Below are 21,587 nucleotides of genomic sequence, written 5' to 3'. Positions count from 1 at the left end.
TTTCTCAAACCAGCCCCTTTCTGAACTCATAAGGGTTCATTGGTGAAAATGACCTAGGAAAAGTGCCAGTGACAGCAGAATAGAAACCTTGTGAGTGGAGTCTGTTTTGTTCCTTGTTGTGTACCTAATATTCAGAACAGTGAAGTTTCCACACATGGTAGGAGCTCAAGAGATAGTTATTGAACAAGTATCACTTCCACCCAGCTGAGATGCCAAGTACAATTTTTCTAGTTTTATTTAGGCAAAATTGAGGCTCTCTTTCATGTAAATCATTATGGTCCCTGTCATTTCTCAACTCCAGACAGCTCTCCGACGTCTGAAATGAGAACATAAAACCTCAGCTGGGTGAGCTTTGCTTGTTCCAAGGGAAGCTATTTGCTTCCTTCCCTCCTGGAAAACTAGGTCAAGGATGGCAAGTGGCCAAGCACAATTGTGGAACAAGAGCCCTAATTAACTTCATGCAGTGCAGGATTGATCCTGAGGAGGGACACTTCTGTTGTCAGGGCTCCTTCCTTGAGCATTGCCAGTAGTGAACTGATGACAAGGAATAAAAGTGAGTGGGTCTTTGTCAGGATCAGGATGAGACAGTAAAAGAAAATCCCTGTGAACTATTTTGGCTTTTTTTCCAGACTGGTTTTCTGCTTACCTTATTAGCCCCCTGTGTAAACTTCCCTTCCATATAGTTGCTTGAGATTTCAGGAGGGAAGGCATGCCAACCAGCTGAATGTTTAACTACCCTAAGATTCTAGAGGGAAAGACAAATGGGGGAAAAATGGTTTTTCCTAGACTAACTATAAACTCCATTTAGTTCTTTTTACTTCATGTACATAAGTTTACTCTGCTTTAATGTATTTCTTTGCTTTTTTTTAAATTTTTTTTGGTGTTACATCTTTTTCATACAGTATGCTTTTTGCTTCAACAATCTCCTATACCTGTGTCCTTTTAGGACAAAGAGTATAGTTTATCTGGTAGTTTTTCATAGTCTATGTACAATGTAAAGCTCTATTAACAATATACCCAGTCGGTGTTATGATAAAACAGCCTAGTGGCTACTTGAAAATCCTTGTTGTATTGTCCCGCCAGTGAAACATCTATTTTAGAGTCCAGAAAATGGATTAAATCATCTGGGTATGATGGGGAGATTCCCCTGACCAAACGACCCTGCTCTTACCAATGACTGAAAACAGAATTCTGACAGCAGCCTCGATGACCTCTAGACGCTGGTAGTAATGGTTGAGCCTGCTGTTCTTTCCCTTCTGGTGAAAGTTCTTCAGTGGGTACTTCACTGACCACCACAGTCCAACTATCAAGAAGAAGCTCCCTGGGAGAGCATGGCCTTTGAAGTTAGCCATCAGCGTTATAGGACACCTAAAAAATTGGGGACAGCTGTTAGATGACCATTCAAGAAGACATATAAATGTGTATTTTGGCAAGAAATAAATTATATGCCTGAGGAGTCCAAATCATAAGCCAGATCAAGAAGGTCAACTCATTCTCATCAAATAAGAGATTATATTCTGTTACTGAAACCTTGTTCATAAGGTGAGTTATGTGATGAAGAGATTATTACTAACCCTAAGACTGTAGTAAAAAGACTTCAGTGGGGGATGGGTAAATATTCATTGGTCTCAGGTTAGAGAAACCTTCCTAAGTGTAAACACAGGAGGGAAGTAAAAAAGAAAAATATCCACCTGCATCAGCATTTTATATACCAAAAAGAGTGGGGGGAAAAAAGTACAAACTGTAGCTGTATGGTAAATGGCTATTGCACTAGAGAGCTTTTACAAATTAATAAAAAATGAATCAGCAAAAGACATGAATAGATGATTCATAAAATAATTGATGAAAAATCTCATTGTAATTAGATATGTACAAATGGAATCAATGCTATTTTTCATCTAATTTGAAAATAATTTGGAAAATATTTCAAATTATTTTGAATTTGACTTTGGGCATGTTACTGTATTCACATAAGAATATGGTTAATATGATTCAAAGTTATAAATGTCAAAGTAATTATGTAAACCTCACCTCATTATAAAAAGATTTCAGGCATGGTTTGCTTTTATCTCATTTACAATAGCATGAGACTATAGGATCAAAATTATGCATGTTAGCTAGGATTTATTTGGAACAAAAATGTTTATTTTTCCCTGGGGCATAAAGAATATGTAGCACAGGAGGAACATGACCATTTTGGTGACTACCATGGTTTGAATGTGTGCCCTCCAAAATGCAGGCTTGGGGACTAGAGTTGTGGCTCAGTGGTAGAGTGCTTGCCTGGCATGTGTGAAGCCCTGGGTTTGATACTCAGCTCCATATATAAATAAATAAAATAAAAGATCCATTAAAAAAAATTCAGGCGTTGCCAGCATGGTAGCATTAAGAGAGTTTGGTCTTTAAGAGGTGATTAGGCCACGATGGTTCCTCCATCGTGGAACCATTAGGTACCCTTGTAAAGGAGTTTGATGAATGGGGTTGGTCCCCCTTTTTGCCATTCTGTCATGTGAGAATGTAGCCCTAACCAGACACCATATTGGTGGAGCCTTGATCTTAGACTTCTCAGCCTCCCGAACTGTGAGAAATAAAGTTCTGCATTACCTAGTTTGTGGTATTCTGTTATAGAAGCAGAAGACAGACCAAAGCTGATGGAGAAAAAATTCCCTAGATCTACATAGCTTTTATACTTTGGATCTGGAATATCCTACCAAGTTCCATGAGCTAAGGCTTGGTCCCCAGTTTGGCACCATTGGGAGGTGTGGAACCTTCAGGAGGTGGGGCTTAGTGGAATAAAGTTAGGTCATTCTGGGTGTACACTTTAGTCCCTTCCTGTTTCTTTGCTGTCACAATGTGAGCAGCTTTGCTATATCATGTGTTTTCTGTGATGATGTACTATTTTGCTATAGGTTTAAAAGCAACAAGCTAACCAACCATGAACTGGAACCTCCAAAACTGGGAGCCAAAATAAATCTTTTCTCCCTTAAGTTGATTATCTCAGAAGTATTTGTCACAGCACCAGAAAGCTGACTAACACAACCACCATTTCAGTCCTAGCTATTGGTCTCTGTGTCATTACCCACTAGATTTTCAGGATCATTTCATATCTTGCACATTGACAGTTAAGGGATCTCCCCTGGCCCAACATTGAGATCTTTCATAATTTTAAAAAATGCATATAGTTTCAAAAAAATCAAGTATTATGAGAGAATTATGATGAAAAGCAGCAGTTTCATGCTCCATCCCTCCTCATCTCTCTAGTGAAGCTACTTCCAACTCTTTCAGCTGTTTCTTCTGGTATTTACCTTCATAGGTACAGCTACTGTGTGCATGCTGCAATCTATTAATTTATCATTGCTAGGCATTATCTACCAACTTCCTAGTACTCTCCTACAACTTCCTCTTTTTTTACATCTTTATTTTCATAGTGGTTACAACATATGTGCTATTTCAATCACTAGTTTCACTGTTATGGCTCTGTAAATTCAAAGTCCTCACCAGGGCCAGGAAGGGCCTTTATGGTCTAGTCCTGGGCTATGTCCTTCATAATGCCCGGCTCTCTTCTCCTGCCACCCTCCATCCCTCTGTTCTTTCAAACAGTTGAATATAGTCCATTCCTCTGTCAGGCCCTTGAACTATCTGTTCTTTCCAGAACAGTGTTCCACAGAGGACCAGTGGTTTGCCTTTGTTTTACATAGGTCTTAATTCAAGTGTCACTTTATTCCCTGGCTATTCTCTGGAAAATAGCAGGTGTGTCCCACTTTTCAATCCATACATATTTGCAGGTTTTCCTTCACCTATGAATCACTTACATTACAGACAGGTTCCTTTTCAAGTTATCTGTGTCCATCCACTAAAAGGTAATTCCTTTAATAGGGGTTTGGTCTATTTTGTTATTGCTATCAGACCAGTACCTACAACATGGCCAGGCAACAGGGAGTACTCAGTAAATGGCCATGAAATGAATGGCTGCTTAACCAATTAACATATTAAGGGTTGTTTTCTTCAACCTTGTTTTATTTTCCAGAGTTAACAGTTGCCTTGTTTTGTATTTGTTTAGTTTCCCACATCCTTTTAACTTTGTTTATCCACAGAAGAACTAACAGATCTGTCAAATGTCTACCAAATAAAATTCTAGACATTGTCAGCTGCTTTATTCCTGGAGGTTGAGCATTCTCCAGAACTGAGCTGATTGCCATCCTGGAGCATCCAGCACCACCTTTCACATTCTCTTTGCCCTGTTCCTATTTTGGCTCTCTTGTTTTTTATGTGTCATTTATTTTCCTTTTTTGGTTTACCTCCATTAGTATTTCTCTATTATTCTCGAAAAATGTACATAAAAGATCCTTTGAGAATATGCATGGTTTGGTTGACAGTCTCTGACTTTTTATTGGAATGGTTTATTCAATGCATTTCATATTAATGTAATTATTGATGTGGTTGTATTGCATCTGTCATTTTGTTCTCTATGTCTCATGATTTTTTCCTGATGTTAGAATGTCTAGAATTTAATTTTTTGTTCCTCTGATCCTCATTTCTTGCTGTCTTTTGAGTGTAAAAAATAATAATAAGTAGTTTAATAATAACATGCCATTTAAATTCCTCTTTTTGGGGCTATATTTAATTTTTTTCTAGTGCTTGCTCCAGGGATTATAGTAGGTATCTTTATTATAGTCTACTCTATTTAATACTAAATTTTGATAAAAAATTGCAACTGTGTTCCAGCATGGCTCCATTTCCTACCCTTTCTTCATGTCAAAATACGTACTTATATATACACACACACATATATGTAATGAACTAATTATACCATGAATATAAACGCACACACATGAAACAATGTGAAAGGACTGAACTATTCCAATGAAAAGGCAGTTTCTTTACATACACATACAGTCCAACAGTGTTGCAATTATTGCTCTGAACAATTTCATATTTTTCAAAGAATGAATATACAATTTTTCTCCTAGACTTAAAATGGAATTACATCCCAAAAAACTCACAAGATGAAAAAATTAAGTTCAAGATCCATTTAATACATCTGATCTACCAAACATTATAGCTCAACGTGTGGTGTAGCCTTAAACATGTTGAGAATGCTTATATTAGCTTATAGTTGGGCAAACTCACCTAACACAGCCTATTTTATAATAAGATGTTGCATATCTCGTGAAATTTACTGAACACAGCACATCAGAGTACGATATTGGTTGGTGACTCCAGGATTTTGTGGCTGGTTGGTTGTGGCTTGCTGCTGCAATATTACCACATAACACTATCCAGGGAAAGCATCAAAATTCAGAATTTGAAGTATGGTTTCTACTGAATGTATGTAACTTTTACACCATTAAAAAGTTGAAAAATCCTAAACTGAGCCTTTGTTAATATTCTTTCATATTTAATCACATATTTGCTATTTCCAGTGCTCTTGATCCCTTCCTATCCATTTGAATAAGTCTAGCTTCATCATCTTTCAAAACAAAGGATATCCATTAGTATTTTTTAGCCTTAATGATGTATATTATAATGCTTTTGTACCCCCTGCAGATAGCAAAATATGAATGCTCAAGTCCTTATATAAAATGGCATAGTATTTGCATCTAACCTATACACATCTTCCTGAATACTTTAAATCATCTCACAGAATATCTGTAATGCCTAACATAATGTAAATGCTGGGTGAATAGTTCTTATACTGTATTGGGAGTACTGACAAGAGAAAAATTCTACATATTCAGTACAAAAACAATTTTTTTCCCAAAGATTTTTAACCCATAGTTGAATGAATTCAGTAATACATGAATAAGGAGAGCTATCTTGGAGAATGTTCCTTGTGTACTTGAAAAAAATGTGTGTTCTACTGTTAATGGACTTTCTATATATATGTGTGTTAGGTCCATTTGATAAAGTGTAGTTCAAGTTCAGTTCTTCTTTATTGATTTTCTGTCTGAATAATCCATCCATTATTGAATGTGGGGTACTGAAATCCCCTGTTATATAAATATTAATATTTACTTTATATATTTAGGTGCTCCAATATTGTATGCCTACTTATTTACAATTATTATATTTGCTTGATGAATTGACCCACTTATCATTGTATGATGCCTTTCTTTGTCACTTTTTACAAGTTTTTTGTTTTTACTTAGTGCTATTTTGTCTGATGTAATTATAGCTACCCCTGCTTTCTGATTGTATAGAATATCTTTTCTCATCTTTTCATTTTCAGTTTATTATGTCCTTAAAGCTGAAGAGAGTCTCTTGTATATTTAGCATATACAAGAGCATATTTAGGTTTTTTAAAACAATGATTCAGCCACTTTGTGTCTTTCAATTGAAGAATTTAATCCATTTACATTTAAGGTAATTATTGAAAGGTATGGACTTCCTATTGCTATTTTGCTAATTGTTTTCTGGCTGTTTCAATGACCATTTGTTCCTTTCTTCATCCTCTGTCCTTTATGATTTGATGGCTTTCTATAATGATATGCTTTGATTATATTCTTAACCTTTTACGTATCTGCTATAGGTTTTTGCTTTTTGGGTACCATGAGGCTTATATATCACCTCATTTTAAGCTGATAACAATTTATCTTTCATCTCATATGAAAATTCTACATTTATTTCCCACTTTATGTTTCAAATGTCACAGTTTACTATATTTACTAATTGTTTTTGCTATAGTTATTTTTCATATCTTGTCTTTAATCATTAGAGATACAAGTGGTCTATATATCACCATCGCAATATTACCATACTCTGAATTTGATTACATATTTACATTTACCAGAGAGTTTTATACTTTCATATGTTTTGTGTTACTTATTATCAACCTTTTGTTTTAGCCTAGAGGTAGACCTTGGAGCTCCTATTAGCATTGTGAGGTAGTTCTAGAGGTGATAAACTCCCTCAGCTTTTGCTTGAGAAGTCTTAATCTTTATTTTTGAAGGACATCTTTGCCTGGTAAATTATTCTTGGCTGGGAGTTTTACTTTTCCTGTTGTCACAGTTCTGGGAGCTGGAAGATCCAAGATCAAAGCACCAGCAGGTTCGATGTTTGGTGAGGACTGCTCTCCGGTACACGGGTAGTGCCTTCTCCCTCTGTCCTCAGATGGTGGAAGGGATGAGTAAACTCCCTTGAGATCATTTTAGAAGGGCACTAATGCTATTTAGAAGGGCTCCATCCATGTGATCTTATCACCTGCCTCAAAACACTGCCTCCTTGGAGTAAGGCCTTGGGGATTAGGATTTTGACATGAATTTGGGGGTGAAAGGGACACAAACATTTAGGCCATAGCAGTCTTTTTTAAATATAAATATTTGGATCAGACCAACCAGAAAAAAATAAATCCAAATGTATTTTTTACTACAACAAAAGTTCAAAGACATTTTCTTTTGTTCCTGGGATTGGGTATTGAACTCAGGGCCTGACACATGCTAAGCAAATGCTTTACCACTGAGCCACATCTCCAGACTATTTATTTATTTAGAGACAGGGTCTAAAGTTGCTGAGGTTGACCCCAACCTGTGAGCCTCCTGCTTCAGCTTCTTGAGTAGCTGGGATTATAGGCCTGCACCATTGCATCTGGTTGAAGATACTTTCATGATGCATCAGTATGTGAATTATTCCATAGGGGATAGAGCTTTTTTTTTTATTTATTTTTTTATTTTATTGTAAACAAATGGGATACATGTTGTTTCTCTGTACATGGCGTAAAGGCATACCATTTGTGTAATCATAAACTTACATGGGGATAGAGCTTTTGCAATGAAAGTGGAATGGTGGGGGGAAAAAAAAGGCTACTAATCAGACCAGATTGTGCTCCTATTATAAGGCTGGGTTCTTTCAGAAAACTGAGGCAATGCAAAGACCCCCTTTCAAATCCCAATTCTTGTGATCAAGTCAGAAAGATTTAAGACATGTCATTTAGAGTGATAGGCAATGAGTTTATTACAAGGGATGGGAAAGGGGAAAGGGGAACACTCACGGGTTAGAGTGATTCCTCTCAGGAGAGGGACAGAGACTTTTCCTGCACTCCAGTGTTATTGGGGATCCCAGAGCGGTTTCCAGAGAATCCTGCCCAGGTCTACATCTTGACTTTTGACTGACAGCAAAATGACATCAGACTTTCAAATCCCCACTGCTGTGGCAACTCGAGGTCACTTCGGCCCATGCTAACTGGTTCTAATTTGGATTCTTAGCCATAAATTACTCCTTAGTAAAAGCATGTGGGGTCAGCACAGAAGGCCCATTTTATAGAATTATTCCCTTAACCTTGTGTTCCCACCAATCAGAGCTGTCTGTTCCCTGTTACTTCCATGTCAACGACTCATTAGCAGTATGGCTCTAGTACTTTCAGAATCGAAGGTACAGTAGAGCAGTGGCCAGTAGTTTACCTGGACCTTGATCATCACTGTTCCAAAACCTCTTTGTTCCTTCTCTACTCTTGACCCTGTTTCTTAAGATTGGCCTTGTACTCTCAGACGTTTCCTCAGGAACACCGTTCCCTGGGATCCCTACCATGGTATCTTGAACATGCCATCTTTTCCACCAAGAAACAGACTTCTTCCACAGAAGATGAAATGAAGTGACCCTGGATAGTTTGATGATGGAGTTCCAGGAACCTGTCTTTCTGATAAATACTCCTGCTAGGGCCTCCCAGTGAGACACAAATAACCAGGACCTACTGGCTCTTTTCCCACTTACTCCCTTCATCAACTCCCACCCATTAGGTTTGTTTCATTGCCTGTTCCCAATAAGGTAATGGAGGCCTATGGGGTCAAGGGAAAGGCTCAGAATACAGGGCCCCGATCCAAACCACATCTGGAGAATCCTACGGATTTTTCTGTAATCTCATCTTTTGGTGAAGACTTATTTTGGAGTCAAAAGATGCTGGTCCTTCAATTATTTAACCTTTCTCCATTGCTCTCAGCTGGTTTCAGAGGTTTCAGTTCAGAGTCACTTGCCTTTGGTGGGCATGTGGTGAGGTAGAACATCATAGCAGAAGGGTTTGGCAGAAGAAAGCTGCTTACCTCATGGTGGTTAGGCAGCAGAGAGAGGGCATTGGCCATTTTTTTTTTAATTCAGTACTTTCAAGATATCATCCTACTCTCTCCTGATCTGCAAAGTTCCTGCTGAGAAATTTTCTGGTAGCCTTATTGGTATTTCTTTGTATGTAAGGAACACTTCTTGTCTTGCTGCTTCCAAGACTGTCTTTTCTATTTGTTTGAAGTACTAAGCCTTTAATGCATGGGCATTTGGGGGATACTTATCCAAACTATAGCACCACTTCAATGTATCTATTCTGGGGGTTTTATTATTCAACAGTGCCCTAGAACTTCATCATGGGACTTCTGAACTCCTACAAAGATACATTTTTGTCAGGAGTGGTGAATGAATCATTGCTTCAAACTGACCCCTGGACAGAGGTGGCACTGCTTCTGGGAATTTCTCGGTGGGATGGTACCAATTAAAAACTGCCCAGTTGATGGTGACCCATTAAAAGGGAGAATACTGTGCTTGTCATAGAATTCTTTAGCTCATAGCTTTGCATTCAGATGCCAGCTCCCAGGGATAGAGGATTCTGAGCATAGCAAATAACTACAATGTTTCATCAGTGCTTTAACCCTCAAGCCTGCCTGCTTAGTAGAAACTTTGGACAATGGAATTCCTGGGTGCTGCAGGAAGCCCCAAACATTGCAACAGTGAAGTAGCTACAAGAATGTTTCTAGTCCTGCAACTTTCTAGTGCACAATGAACAATGCCTCTATAGTCCTTAACTTCTTGATTATGACACCCTATATAAATAAACTTGCTAGGCCAACTCTTTAGTCACTGTTTCTCCATCAGAGAGCAGTGTTCCACCTGATTCCAGCCTTTTATTCTTAATATCTCTGTGTGTTTTTCTTAATTCCCCTTGCCATTTCTCTGGTTCACCTGTGCAGGTTGCAGCACATTTGTCTGTGGATAGTTGTCTAAATTGATGCATTTGTGTGGGGAATGCTTTAGTTAGCTTTTATTGCTAGGACCAAAATACCTCACTAGAACATTATAGAAAGGGAAAATTTATTTAGGGCTATGATTTCAGAGGTCTGAGTCTGTAGATGACTGATTCCATTGCTCTGGGTCTAAGATGAGGCAGTACATCATGGGGGGAGGGCTCAGGAGGAAGAAGAGCACTTCTCAGCTCATAGCAGGGTCAGGAAGCAGAATGGTCAGGGCAAGGAACCACAGAGAAAATGCACCCTTCCAGGGCACATCCCCAATGACCCACCTCCAGCCACAGTGCACCTGCCTACATTACCACCCAGTCAGTTCATTCAAACTAGGATGGACTGATTGTTACAGTTCTCACAATCCAGTCATTTCACCTCTGAACATTTGTGTATCAATACAGGAGACTTTTGTGAAACACCTCATATCCAAACGGTAACAGCTTACACTGTGAGCCAGGAAGCAAAGAGGAAGAAGCCAGTGTCTCACAATAACTTTTGAAGGTACATGCCCAATGACCGGAAGACCTCCACATGGCTCCACCTCTTAACAATTCTACCACTTCCTGATAGCTCCACCTGGTAGTGATTTAATACATGGACCTCTGGGGGACCCTTTTCCAAACTACAGCACTTCTTCAATGTATCCATTTTGGATTTTATTATTCAACAGTGTGCTAGAACTTCTCCATTAGACACTTGGACTCCTACAAAGATGCACTTGCCCTTAGATAGTTGCCTAAATTGATGCTTTGGTTGGGGGAAGATGGTAGAAAGCTTGTATTATCATCTTCCTGATGTTGTGTCCTTTTTTTTTTTTTTTTTTTTTTAGGAAAGTTCTGTTACCAGTGAGATCTTTCAATTTTGCTTATTTGGAAATATCTTCATTTGATCTGCATTGTTTTGATCAACTACAGATTGCATACATGGCAGTTGGTCCCATAAGATTATATTGCCTACTCTCATTGTAGCAGTCTTTTGTGCATAACAACAAAATTACCTAATGATGTGTTTCCTTGAACATATCCTTGTTGTTAAATGATGCCTGGTTGTAGTTAGGTTGGATATAGAATCCTAGATTGACAGACTTTCCTTTCAATACTTATATTATTCTACTGGCTTATGTCTTCTCATTGTACTGATAAGAAATAAGTCATTAATCATATTGTCATTCCCCTATATATAGCGAATCATTTTTCTCCTACTGCTTTTAATCTTTTCTTGTTGTCTTCGGCAGTTTGACTATATGTGGTTCTGTTTGTGGGGTTGTTTTTTTGTTTTTTTTTTTTTTAATTTGCTGTTGATTGAACTTCTTAGATTTATAAGTTAATATTTTGCATCAAATTTGGGAAGTTTTCAGCCAATATTTCTTTAATTTTCTCTCTCCTGCCTTTTAGGCTCAGTCAGCTGGGTATATGTGGAGGGTTATTTCAACCCTTTTGTGATTTCCTTATTTCCAGGGTCTTTGTTAAATTCTCAGTTGGCCTGATGATTGCCCCAACTGGGACTGGAAGCTTTTAGGATAGCAAAGCTGTAGATTTCCCATTGCTCATTTCCAAGTGTTCATTCCCATATTTAGCTATCCAAGTGAAAGATTTTCAATCCCTCGGCCACCTCTCTGGATTGAGTCTTTCATGTGGCACTGAAGGCACCATTTTTCATGGCCAATTCCATCTTACTTAAAAGTCACTGAGTGGGCTGGGGAGATAGTTCATCGGAAGAGTGCTTGCCTTGCAAGCACAAGGCCCTGGGTTCAATCCCCAGCACTGCCAAAAAAAAAAAAAAAAAAAAAGTCACTGACTGAGATAAGAGGTGATGAAAGTAGCCCTAGGCAAAAATGCCACAGTCTCCTACCAGTCTTACATGAGGATCTAATAGCTTTTCAAGAATAAATGCTTTTCAGTTTGTTTGCATTTGGTCAATTTCCAGTTCCATGAAATGGTTGGTTGTGACAATGTTGTCTAGTTTTATACATTTTTGGATTTTTTTTTCCTTTTGGTAGAAAAAAAATTGCCTAGTTTGTCATATGGCCATAACTGGAAGGCTCTCTTCTCATTCTTTGTGAATCTTTTTTTGAATCAAGATAAAAAAAATCTGCACTTTTGTTTAATGTTTAACACCGATTTCTCTCAAGATCAAGCCTGTTGTACCTCCTTAATTTTACTATCCAAAGGTGCAGAAAAACCAGCTTTGCAAATATATGTCAAAACATACATGAGTAAGCTGACTTCCTCTTCTCCCTGCCATTTCTCATTTACCATGTGAAGATTGAGTCTTTCTCTATACACTTGATAGCAGTTTGTCAAGCTCCATCCTCTCTTTACATGTTGTAATTAATTAATTAGTAATTTAATTAGTTAATTTAATTACTACATAATTAATTAATTTAATTAGATACAGGGTCTCACTGAGTTGCTTAGGGCCTCACTTTTGCTGAGGCTGGCTCTGAACTCATTATCCTCCTGCCTCAGCCTCCCAAGCTGCTGGGATACAGGTGTGGGCCACTATACCCTGCAATGGTTCAGTTTTATTCCCAGGAAAAATCAAGGGAATAACAAACTTCAAATAGAACAAGAAAAATTTAGACTTTGGATAATACTTTGGATAATCAAAAAGGTCAAGCCCCTGAGAAGTTCTAACTTTAAAAATAATTTAAATCAAATATTTATTTAAAATCAATATAAAAAAGGCAAATGCTTCATGATGTGCAAATATACACAGATGGTGTGGCCATTACACAATAAAATTTCCACTCTGATGAAAAAGTCATAAAGAGGAAAAAAAAAAATACTTTCACAAAGATAATTCACCCAAATTTTTATTTCAATATATTTACTCTCTGTTGATATTCACGAGTTATGATGGAGGTGTAAAAGGAATGAAGTGTTTTGGAAAGGTAGCAGCTTCGAATTAAATCTGGTAGCCCAAAAACCTTTAGGGTGTGGGCAACTATTTCTTTTCATTGTGTATCTAGGGAGATCACTAGAAAAAGAATATAATTTTATTAAGAGATTTTGACCTAATTTTCCTTATTTTTAACCTCTTTCCCAATCTACATTCTCTGTCTCTTCTCTCATTTGTGAAAAGTGAAATGAAAGAAAAGGTTGAAGGTCAGAGAAAAAGGAGGTAAGAGTAAGGAAGAGTGGGGAATAAAGAAATGATCTAACAAAAGATGTGAAAGATTTCTATAATGAAAACTGCAGAATACTAAAGAAAGAAATTGAAGAAGACCTTAGAAGATGGAAAGATATCCCATTGTGGGAAGCCACCCATGGCCTGCATTCGAATCCAGCATAGCCGACCATTAACCAGGAAAATCTGGTCTTAGGAACTCTCAGCTATCATAACTGATCCAGATCGCCTGAGTCAAGAGATTTTCCTGTGTTAGTTCACTGTGGAAATTCAAATCAGGCCCTGGATGTGGGAATGATCCACTAGAACCAAATGGCTTGCTTAACTTCACCCCTTATCTGTTTTTCATGGAAGAAGCTCCTACCCACCCCCTTTTGATCTGTACCACTACGAATAAACCAAGCCCGGGCTCCTTCCTTTGTTAGTCAGACCCTTCTGGACAGCTCAACTGGTCATGCCCCTATTCTAAAGATAATTCTGTCTCCTGTCGCTATTTCTGATAAATAAATTTCTTAGCTATTATTTCACAGCTAGGCCATCCCTCCAACAGGAACCCTTTTCTTCACCCATGTGGGATGTGAGTGAGATCCCATGTTCTTGGATAGGCAGAATTAATATTGTCGAAATGGCCATACTACCAAAAGTGCTATACAGATTCAATGCAATTCCTATTAAAATTCCTGTGATGTTCTTCATAGAATAGAAAAAGCAGTCATAAAGTTCATTTGGAAAAATAAGAGGCCCAGAATAGCCAAAGCAATCCTTAGCAAGAAAAGTGATGCAGGAGGCATCACAATACCAGACCTTAAATTATATTACAGAGCTGTAGTAACAAAAACGGCATGGTGTTGGCACAAAAAACAGACATGGAGACCAATGGAACAGAATAGAAGACACAGAGTCATACCAATATAAATTAAACTATCTCATACTAGACAAATACCATAAACATACTTTGGAGAAAAGATAGCCTCTTCAACAAATGGTGCTGGAAATTCACATGTAGTAGAATAAAACTGAACCTCTATCTCTCACACTGCACAAAACTCAAAATGGATAAAGTACCTAGGCATTAGACCAGAGAGACCTGTGCCTATAGAAGGAAAAGTAAGCCCAACTCTCCACCATGTTGGCTTAGGAACTGACTTCCTCAATAAGACTCCTAAAGTATAAGAAGTACAATCTGGAATCAATATATGAGACAGTATCAAACTAAAAAGCTTCTTCATAGCAAAGGAAACAATCAAGAACGTGAACAGAGAGCCTGCAAAATGTGAGAAAGTCTTTACCACCAGCACCTCAGACAAAGCATTAAACTTCAGGATTTATTAAAGAGCTCAAAAAACTTAACAACAAACAATAAAAAAAACCAACAACAAATAATCAATAAATGGGCTAAGGAACTGAATGGGCACTTCACAGAAGCATAAATGGTCAAAAAATATGAAAAAAAGTGTTCAACATCTCTAGCAATTAGAGAAATGCAAATCAAAACTACACTGAGATTCCATCTTGCCCCAGTCAGAATGGCAATGATCAAGAATACAAGTAACAGTAAATGTTGGTGACAAAGTGGAGAAAAAGGTTCACTTATACATTGCTGATGGGATTGCAAATTGGTGCAACTACTATGGAAAGCAGTATAGAGATTCCTCAGAAAACTTGAAATGGAACCACTATTTGACACAGTTACCCCACTCCTCACTTTATACCCAAAGGACTTAAAATCGGCATACAACTTAAAATCGCAGCCACATTAATGTTTATAGCAGCTCAATTCACAACAGCCAAGCTATGGAAACAATGTAGGTGCCCTTCAACAAATGAATGGATAAAGAAACTGTGATATATATATATATATATCCACACACACACACAATGAAATGTTACTTAGCCATAATGAAGAATGAAATTATGACATTTGTAGGTAAATGGATGGAGCTGGAGACTATCATGCTACATAAAATTTGCCGGTCCCAAAAAACCAAAGGCAGAATATTCTATTTGATATGTGGACACTAACCCACAACAAGGGAGGGGAAAATTAGAAGTTAATTGGACTAGAAAAAAGGGAATGAAGGGAAGGGTAACAGGATGGGAATAGAAAAGATAGTAGAATGGGACATATCTTTCCTATCCTAATATGTGAATACACAACCAATGTAACTCCACATCATGTGCAACCACAATAACGGGACCCTAATTGGAAAAAGTTATTCTATGTGTGATATGTCAAAATACACTCTGCTGTCATAGATTATCTAGCAAGAACAAATAAAAAAGAAACAGGGGCTGGAGTTGTGGCTCAATGGTAGAGCACTTGCCTGGAATGTATGAGGCCCTGCATTTGATACTCGGCACCACATATAAGCAAAGAAAATAAAAGATCCTTTGACAACTAAAAAAATTTTTTTAAAAAAAGAAATAATCAGGAAGGAGAATCCTAGAAGAGGAAATGGTGCAGAAGAAAGGAGAAATTATGGTTGATTGCCATTTTCCTATTGTTAGAAAATAAAACTTGGTATGGTGCTTTAAAAAAAGTAAAGCAGGATTTCCCCCTTATTTTAGAGGAGGACAGTAGGAAGAGATGTGTTTAGATGAATGGGACTATCAGAAAAAGGGGGAAGTGCATTGAGAACCAGGGACTTGCCTTGCATTGCAAGGGAAACCGGTAAAGCCGAATTCTTTCAATTTACAGTGATAGGGTACAAAATGAATAGACTATCAAATATCACAGAGAGCCTGGACCACTACTGAGTTCTAAACATACTTTTGACTGAATGAATTATATATTATCATCACCATGTAATATCATATAACCATTGAAAAGAATAAATTAGAGCTACACCAGCTGTCTTAGTTTCCCACATGGTATTCTTGATTGAGACAAGCAAGATAAAAAAGACTACTGTGACCCAGTGCAGTGACTCACACCTGTAATACCAGCAACTTCGGAGCCTAAGGCAGGAGGATTGCAAGTTTGAGGCCAGCCTCAGTAACTTAGGCCATATGTAACTTAGTAAGACTCTGTTTCAAAATAAAAAATAGAAAAGGGCTGGATGTGCTCAGTGGTAAAGCACCTCTGGATACAAAAAAAAAAAAAAAAAAAGTATTGTGACCCCATTTTATGAAACAACAACATATATATATATATATATATATATATATATGTGTGTGTGTGTGTGTGTGTGTGTGTGATTATATGAGTAAGAAAAGCAATATGGAAGAGTATAGAAGGTATTTAATGTACTTAAGTCTTTTTGTATTCCAGGATTTGGTAGGATTATACTTTATGGCCCCCTTATAGTTGGGGAGTGGGGGTGTTGGGCCTTAGGTATGGCTAGTGAACTTTGAGTAGACCTGTCACATGTTATCTCTGGACTGAAGCATGCAATTGTCAGTTCATGACTCCCTGGGAACACTCTTCTCTCAACCACACTGATTGTCAGTGTTCACTAGGGTAGTTCCTCATACAATCTACATTCCAGAGGGAAGAAACTTGGTGCAGAACCCCAAGATAACCATGAGGAACACATGGCATGAGAGAGCCAGTAAACTTTGTGGATTGCTTTTGATCCAGCATAACCTAACCAATACTGAATTATAGTTATATACCAGGTTAATATATTATGGTATAAAATACTCAGGCTTATGTAGTTAACAAAAAAAAAGTAGTGAAAAGCTTTATTAAATCCAGAGGAGATGTTATGGTGTCATAAAAATGGCAGAAATTGTACTCCAAATTCAGATACTGAAGTCCTAACTCCTGGTACCCCAAATGTGACTGAATTTAGAGATAGTATCTTTCAAGATGCAATTAAATTAAAATCTGCCTGTCTTAATCTGTTTTCCTTTGATATAACAATACCACAGACTGGATGATTTATAAACAATTCAAGTTTATTTGGCCCATGGTTCTGGAGGCTGGGAAGGCCAATATCAAGACATCAGCATGTGGTGAAGGCCTTTGTGCTGCATCAGCCCATGGTGAAAGGCAAAAGGAAAAGCAAGTGCAAACTTGAAAGTGCAAGCGGCAGACTTGCTTTATAGCAACCTGATCTCGAGGGACTGGAGTGGGTTGTTACCCCTGTAATGTACCTGCTTGTCCTTCTACTTCCCTGCCAAAGTTGTGAAGCCGCATCGAGCTCTCACCAATGTGGCTGCCTGATCTTGGGCTTCCCAGCCTTTGGAATTGTGAGCCAAAATAAACCTCTTCTTTGTAAATTACCCAATCTCAGGTATTCCATTGTAGCAATGGAAAATGAACTAACCCATCCTCCCACAAAATTCACAGGGGCCTAACCCGCTAGATAAGAGGTTTTCCACAGACCCTTGCAACTGACTTTTTCTGACAGAGTTGATTGTAATCATGAGTCATATTGGTAATCTTTTTAGATGTCCAGCCATACCCTTGATATTCTCTCCAGAATTTGCCTTCTGTTTTTTTTTTTCCATATGGATAGGCTGAGAATTTTCCGAATTTTTGGTTCCTTTTTTTATAAAAAATTCCCTCTTCAGTTTGTCTTTCTCCTCTTACATTTTACTGTAAGCAGCTAGGAGAAACTATATCATATCTTCAACACTTAGCTTAGATATCCTGTCTGCTAAATGTTCAGGTTTGTTACTTATGAGTTCTACTTTCCACAAACACTAGACTACAATTCAACCAAATTCTTTGGCACTTTAAACAAGGCTCACCTTTGACCAGTTTCCAATAACACATTACTCATTTCTATCCAAGATATCAGCAGAAGTACCTTTAACATTCATATTTCTGCCAACCTTCTGTCCACAATTATCTTAGTCCATTTCGTGTCACTATAATAGAATACCTGAGGCAAGGCATTAGAAATTACCTAAGGAACAGAAATATTGGTTCCCACTTTTGAAGACTGGGAAGTTCAATCTCAAAGTGCTGGCATTTGGCAAAGTCATCATTGCTGTGTTTTCCTATGGCAGAAGAGTGAAAGGACAAAGAGAGGGAGGTGAGAGAAAAAGATAGGGAGTGAGCAAGTGCACATGTAAGAGGACACTGAAGTCATCTTTTTATAAGGAACCCACTCCCTTGATAATGAACCTACTCCTGCAGTAATAGTATTGATCTATTCATGAGGGAAAAGTAACACCCTAATGGACATAATTCATATTCCATAAAATCCACCATTTTATTTTTAAATTATTTTTTATTCTAATTGGTTATACATGACAGTGGAATGCAATTTTGACACATTGTATACAAATGGAGCATGACTTCTCATTCTTCTGTACATGGTGCCGAGTCACACCAGTAATGCAATCAAACATATACATAGGGTAGTGATGTCTGTCTCGTTCTACTGTCCTTCCCGTCCCCACTGTCCTACTCTTGCCCTCACTCCCCTCTATACAACCCAAATTTCCTTCATTCTTCCCTACCCACACCCCGCTATGGATCAGCATCCACTTATCAGAGAAAACATTTGGCCTTTGGATTCTGGGGATTAATTTCACTTAGCATGATATTCTCTAGTTCCATCCATTTATCTGCAAATGTCATAATTTCATTCTTCTTTAAGGCTGGTATATATCCCATTGTGTACATGTACCATCGTTTCTTTATCCATTCATCTGTCGAAGGGCAACTAGGTTGGTTCCATAGTTTAGCTATTGTGAATTGAGCTGCTATGAACATTGATGTGGCTGTGTCTCTGTAGTATGCTGATTTTAAGTCCTTTGGGTATAAACTGAGGAGTAGGATAACTGTGTCAAGTGGTGGTTCCATTTCAAGTTTTCTGAGGAATTGCCATTCTGCTTTCCATAGTGGTTGCACCAATTTGCAGTCCCACCAGCAATGTATAAGTGTACCTTTTTCCCTACATCCTCGCCAATACTTATTATTGCTTGTATTATTGATAATTTCCATTCTGACTGGAGTGAGGTGAAATCTTGGAGTAGTTTTGATTTGCATTTCTCTAATTGCTGGACATGATAAACATTTTTTCATGTTTGTTGATTGATTGTATATCTTCTTCTGTGAAGTGGTTGTTCAGTTCCTTGGTCCATTTATTGATCGGGTTATTCATTTTTTTTGGTGGTAAGTTTCTTGAGTTCTTTGTATATCCTGGAGATTAGTGCCTCTGTCTCAGGTGTGTCTGGTAAAAGATTTTCTCCCATTCTGTAGGCTCTCTCTTAACGTTATTGATTGTTACCTTTGCTAAGAACAAACTTTTTAGTTTGAATCCATCCCATTTATTGATTCTTAATTTTACTTCTTGTGCTTTAGGAGTCTGGTAAAGGAAATCAGGTCCTAAGTTGACATGAAGATTTGGGCCTACTTTTTCTCCTTTTAGGTGCAGGGTCTCTTTTTTAGTGCCTATCTTTGATTCATTTTTGAGTTAATTTTTGTGCAGGGTGAGAGAGGTTTAATTTCATTTTGTTACATATAGATTTCCAATTTTCCCAGCATCATTTTTTGAATAGGTTATCTTTCTCTAATGTGTGTTTTTGGTGCCTTCGTCTAGTATAAGTTAACCATATTTATGTGGGTTTGTCTCTGTGTGTCCTATTTTGTACCATTGGTTTACATGTCTATTTTGCTGTCAATACCATGCCATTTTTGTTACTATTGCTCTGTAGTATAATTTAAGATCTGGTAGTGTGATGCCTCCTGCTTCACTCTTCTTGCTAAGGATTACCTTGGCTATTTTGGGTTTCTTATTTTTCCAAATGAATTTCACGACTGATTTTTCTATTTCTATGAAGAACATCATTGGAATTTTAATAGGAATTGTATTGAATCTGTTTGGCACTTTTGGTAGTATGGCTATCTTGACAATATCAATTCTGCCTATCTAAGAGCATGGGAGATCTTTCCATCTTCTAAGGTCTTCTTCAATTTCTGTGCTCTGTAGTTTTCATTGTAGAGGTCTTTCACCTCCTTTGTTTAATGGATTCCAAAGTATTTTTATTTTTTCTGTGAATGGGGTAGTTTCCTTAATTTCTCTTGTAGTGGATTCATTGCTTAGTATAGAAATGCATTTGATTTATGGGTATTGATTTTATATCCTGCTACTTTGCGGAATTCATTTATTAGTTCTAGCAGGTTTCTGGTGGAACTTTTTGGATCTTCTAAATATAGAATCATGTCAAAGTCACCCTTTTGAAGTGTACAGTTCAGTGTTTTCAGTATAGTCACAGTTGTGCAATCATTACCATTATCTAATTTTAAACAAAGATTTCAATAATTCAATTTAGGATTGAATTTTTGCCAACACAAAAAGAAATCTAATACACATGAACAGTCATTTTCCCATTTCTTCCAACCCTCCAGACTTTGAAAATCACTAGCATACTTACTGTCTTTGTGGATTTGCCCATTTTAGATATCTCATATAAATGCAATCTTATGGAATCATACAATATGTAGTATCTTTTACTTAGCACAATTCTTACATGGTTCATTCATATTGTAGCATGTATCAATGATTCATTCTTTTTTATTAATAATATTGTATGGATATATCATATTTTATCCATTTATCTGTTGATGGAATATTTGAGTTGTTATGAATAATGATGTTATGGACATCTGTATGCATATTTCTGTGTATACATGTGTTTTTATTTCTCTCGGGCATCTACCTAGTACTAGTAGGCAAATGGTAACTCAGAGTTTAATATTTCAAGAACTGCCAGACTTTTCCAAAGTGGTGATATCATTTTATAATCCATCAGCAATGTATGATGTTTACAATATCTCTACATTCTTGTCAGCACTTAGGTCTGTCTTTTTTTATCTTAACCATCCTAAGGGTGTGAAGTAGTATTTCATTGTTTTGTTTCCCTAATGATTAGTGATGTTGGTCATCTTTTAAGTGTGCTTATGGAGCCTTTCCATATCTTCTTTGAGAAATACCTATTTAAATCCATTGCCCCCATTTTAAATTGGGTAATTTATCTTCTTGTTGAGTTGTAATAGTTCTCTATATATTCTAGACACAATTCCTTTATCAGATCAATGGTTTGCAAAATACTTTCTCTTGTTACATGAATCCGTCTTTTTACTTTCTTGATAGTTTCCCTGAAGTACAGAAATGTTTAATTTTGATGAAATTCAATTTATCTATTTTGTTTGTTTGTTTGTTTGTGCTTTTGGTGTCACATCCAAGAAATCATTACTTAACAAAAGGTCATGAAGATTCACCCCCATATTCTAAGAGTTTTATAGTTTTAACTCTTCTTATATTTATGTCAGTGATCCATTTTGAATGAACTTTTATATATGGTGTTAGGTAGGGATTCAACTTCATTCTTTCACTTATGAATATCAAGTGTCCCACTTATTTGCTGAAGGACTGTTCTTTTATCTTCTAACCCTCACTCAGTCAATTGTCTGGGCACCTTATCTACTCTTCTATTCTTGAAAGTAGATTTCATGAATCTTCAAAGAAGGAATTTGGCTTTAACCTGCTCAAACTATGATTAATA

At 37.2% G+C, this 21,587-nt stretch overlaps 1 protein-coding gene across 2 annotated transcripts in view; it reads right to left on the bottom strand.

Moving 5' to 3' along the window:
* TMEM45B (transmembrane protein 45B) overlaps nucleotides 1-21,587 on the bottom strand; it is a 48,411-nt gene that overhangs the window by 5,800 nt on the left and 21,024 nt on the right. For both annotated transcript variants that reach the window (XM_079104142.1, XM_079104143.1), the window contains exon 2: nucleotides 1,172-1,368. In XM_079104142.1, coding sequence (XP_078960268.1) covers nucleotides 1,172-1,352 — 181 coding nt within the window. In that variant the 5' untranslated portion in view covers nucleotides 1,353-1,368. The remainder of the gene's footprint in view (nucleotides 1-1,171; nucleotides 1,369-21,587) is intronic.

The sequence above is a fragment of the Sciurus vulgaris genome, assembly GCF_902686455.1.
Source record: "Sciurus vulgaris genome assembly, chromosome: 11".
Lineage (NCBI taxonomy): Eukaryota > Metazoa > Chordata > Mammalia > Rodentia > Sciuridae > Sciurus > Sciurus vulgaris.
Note: the sequence above shows the minus strand (reverse complement) of the source record. Positions and strands in the feature narration are given on the sequence as shown.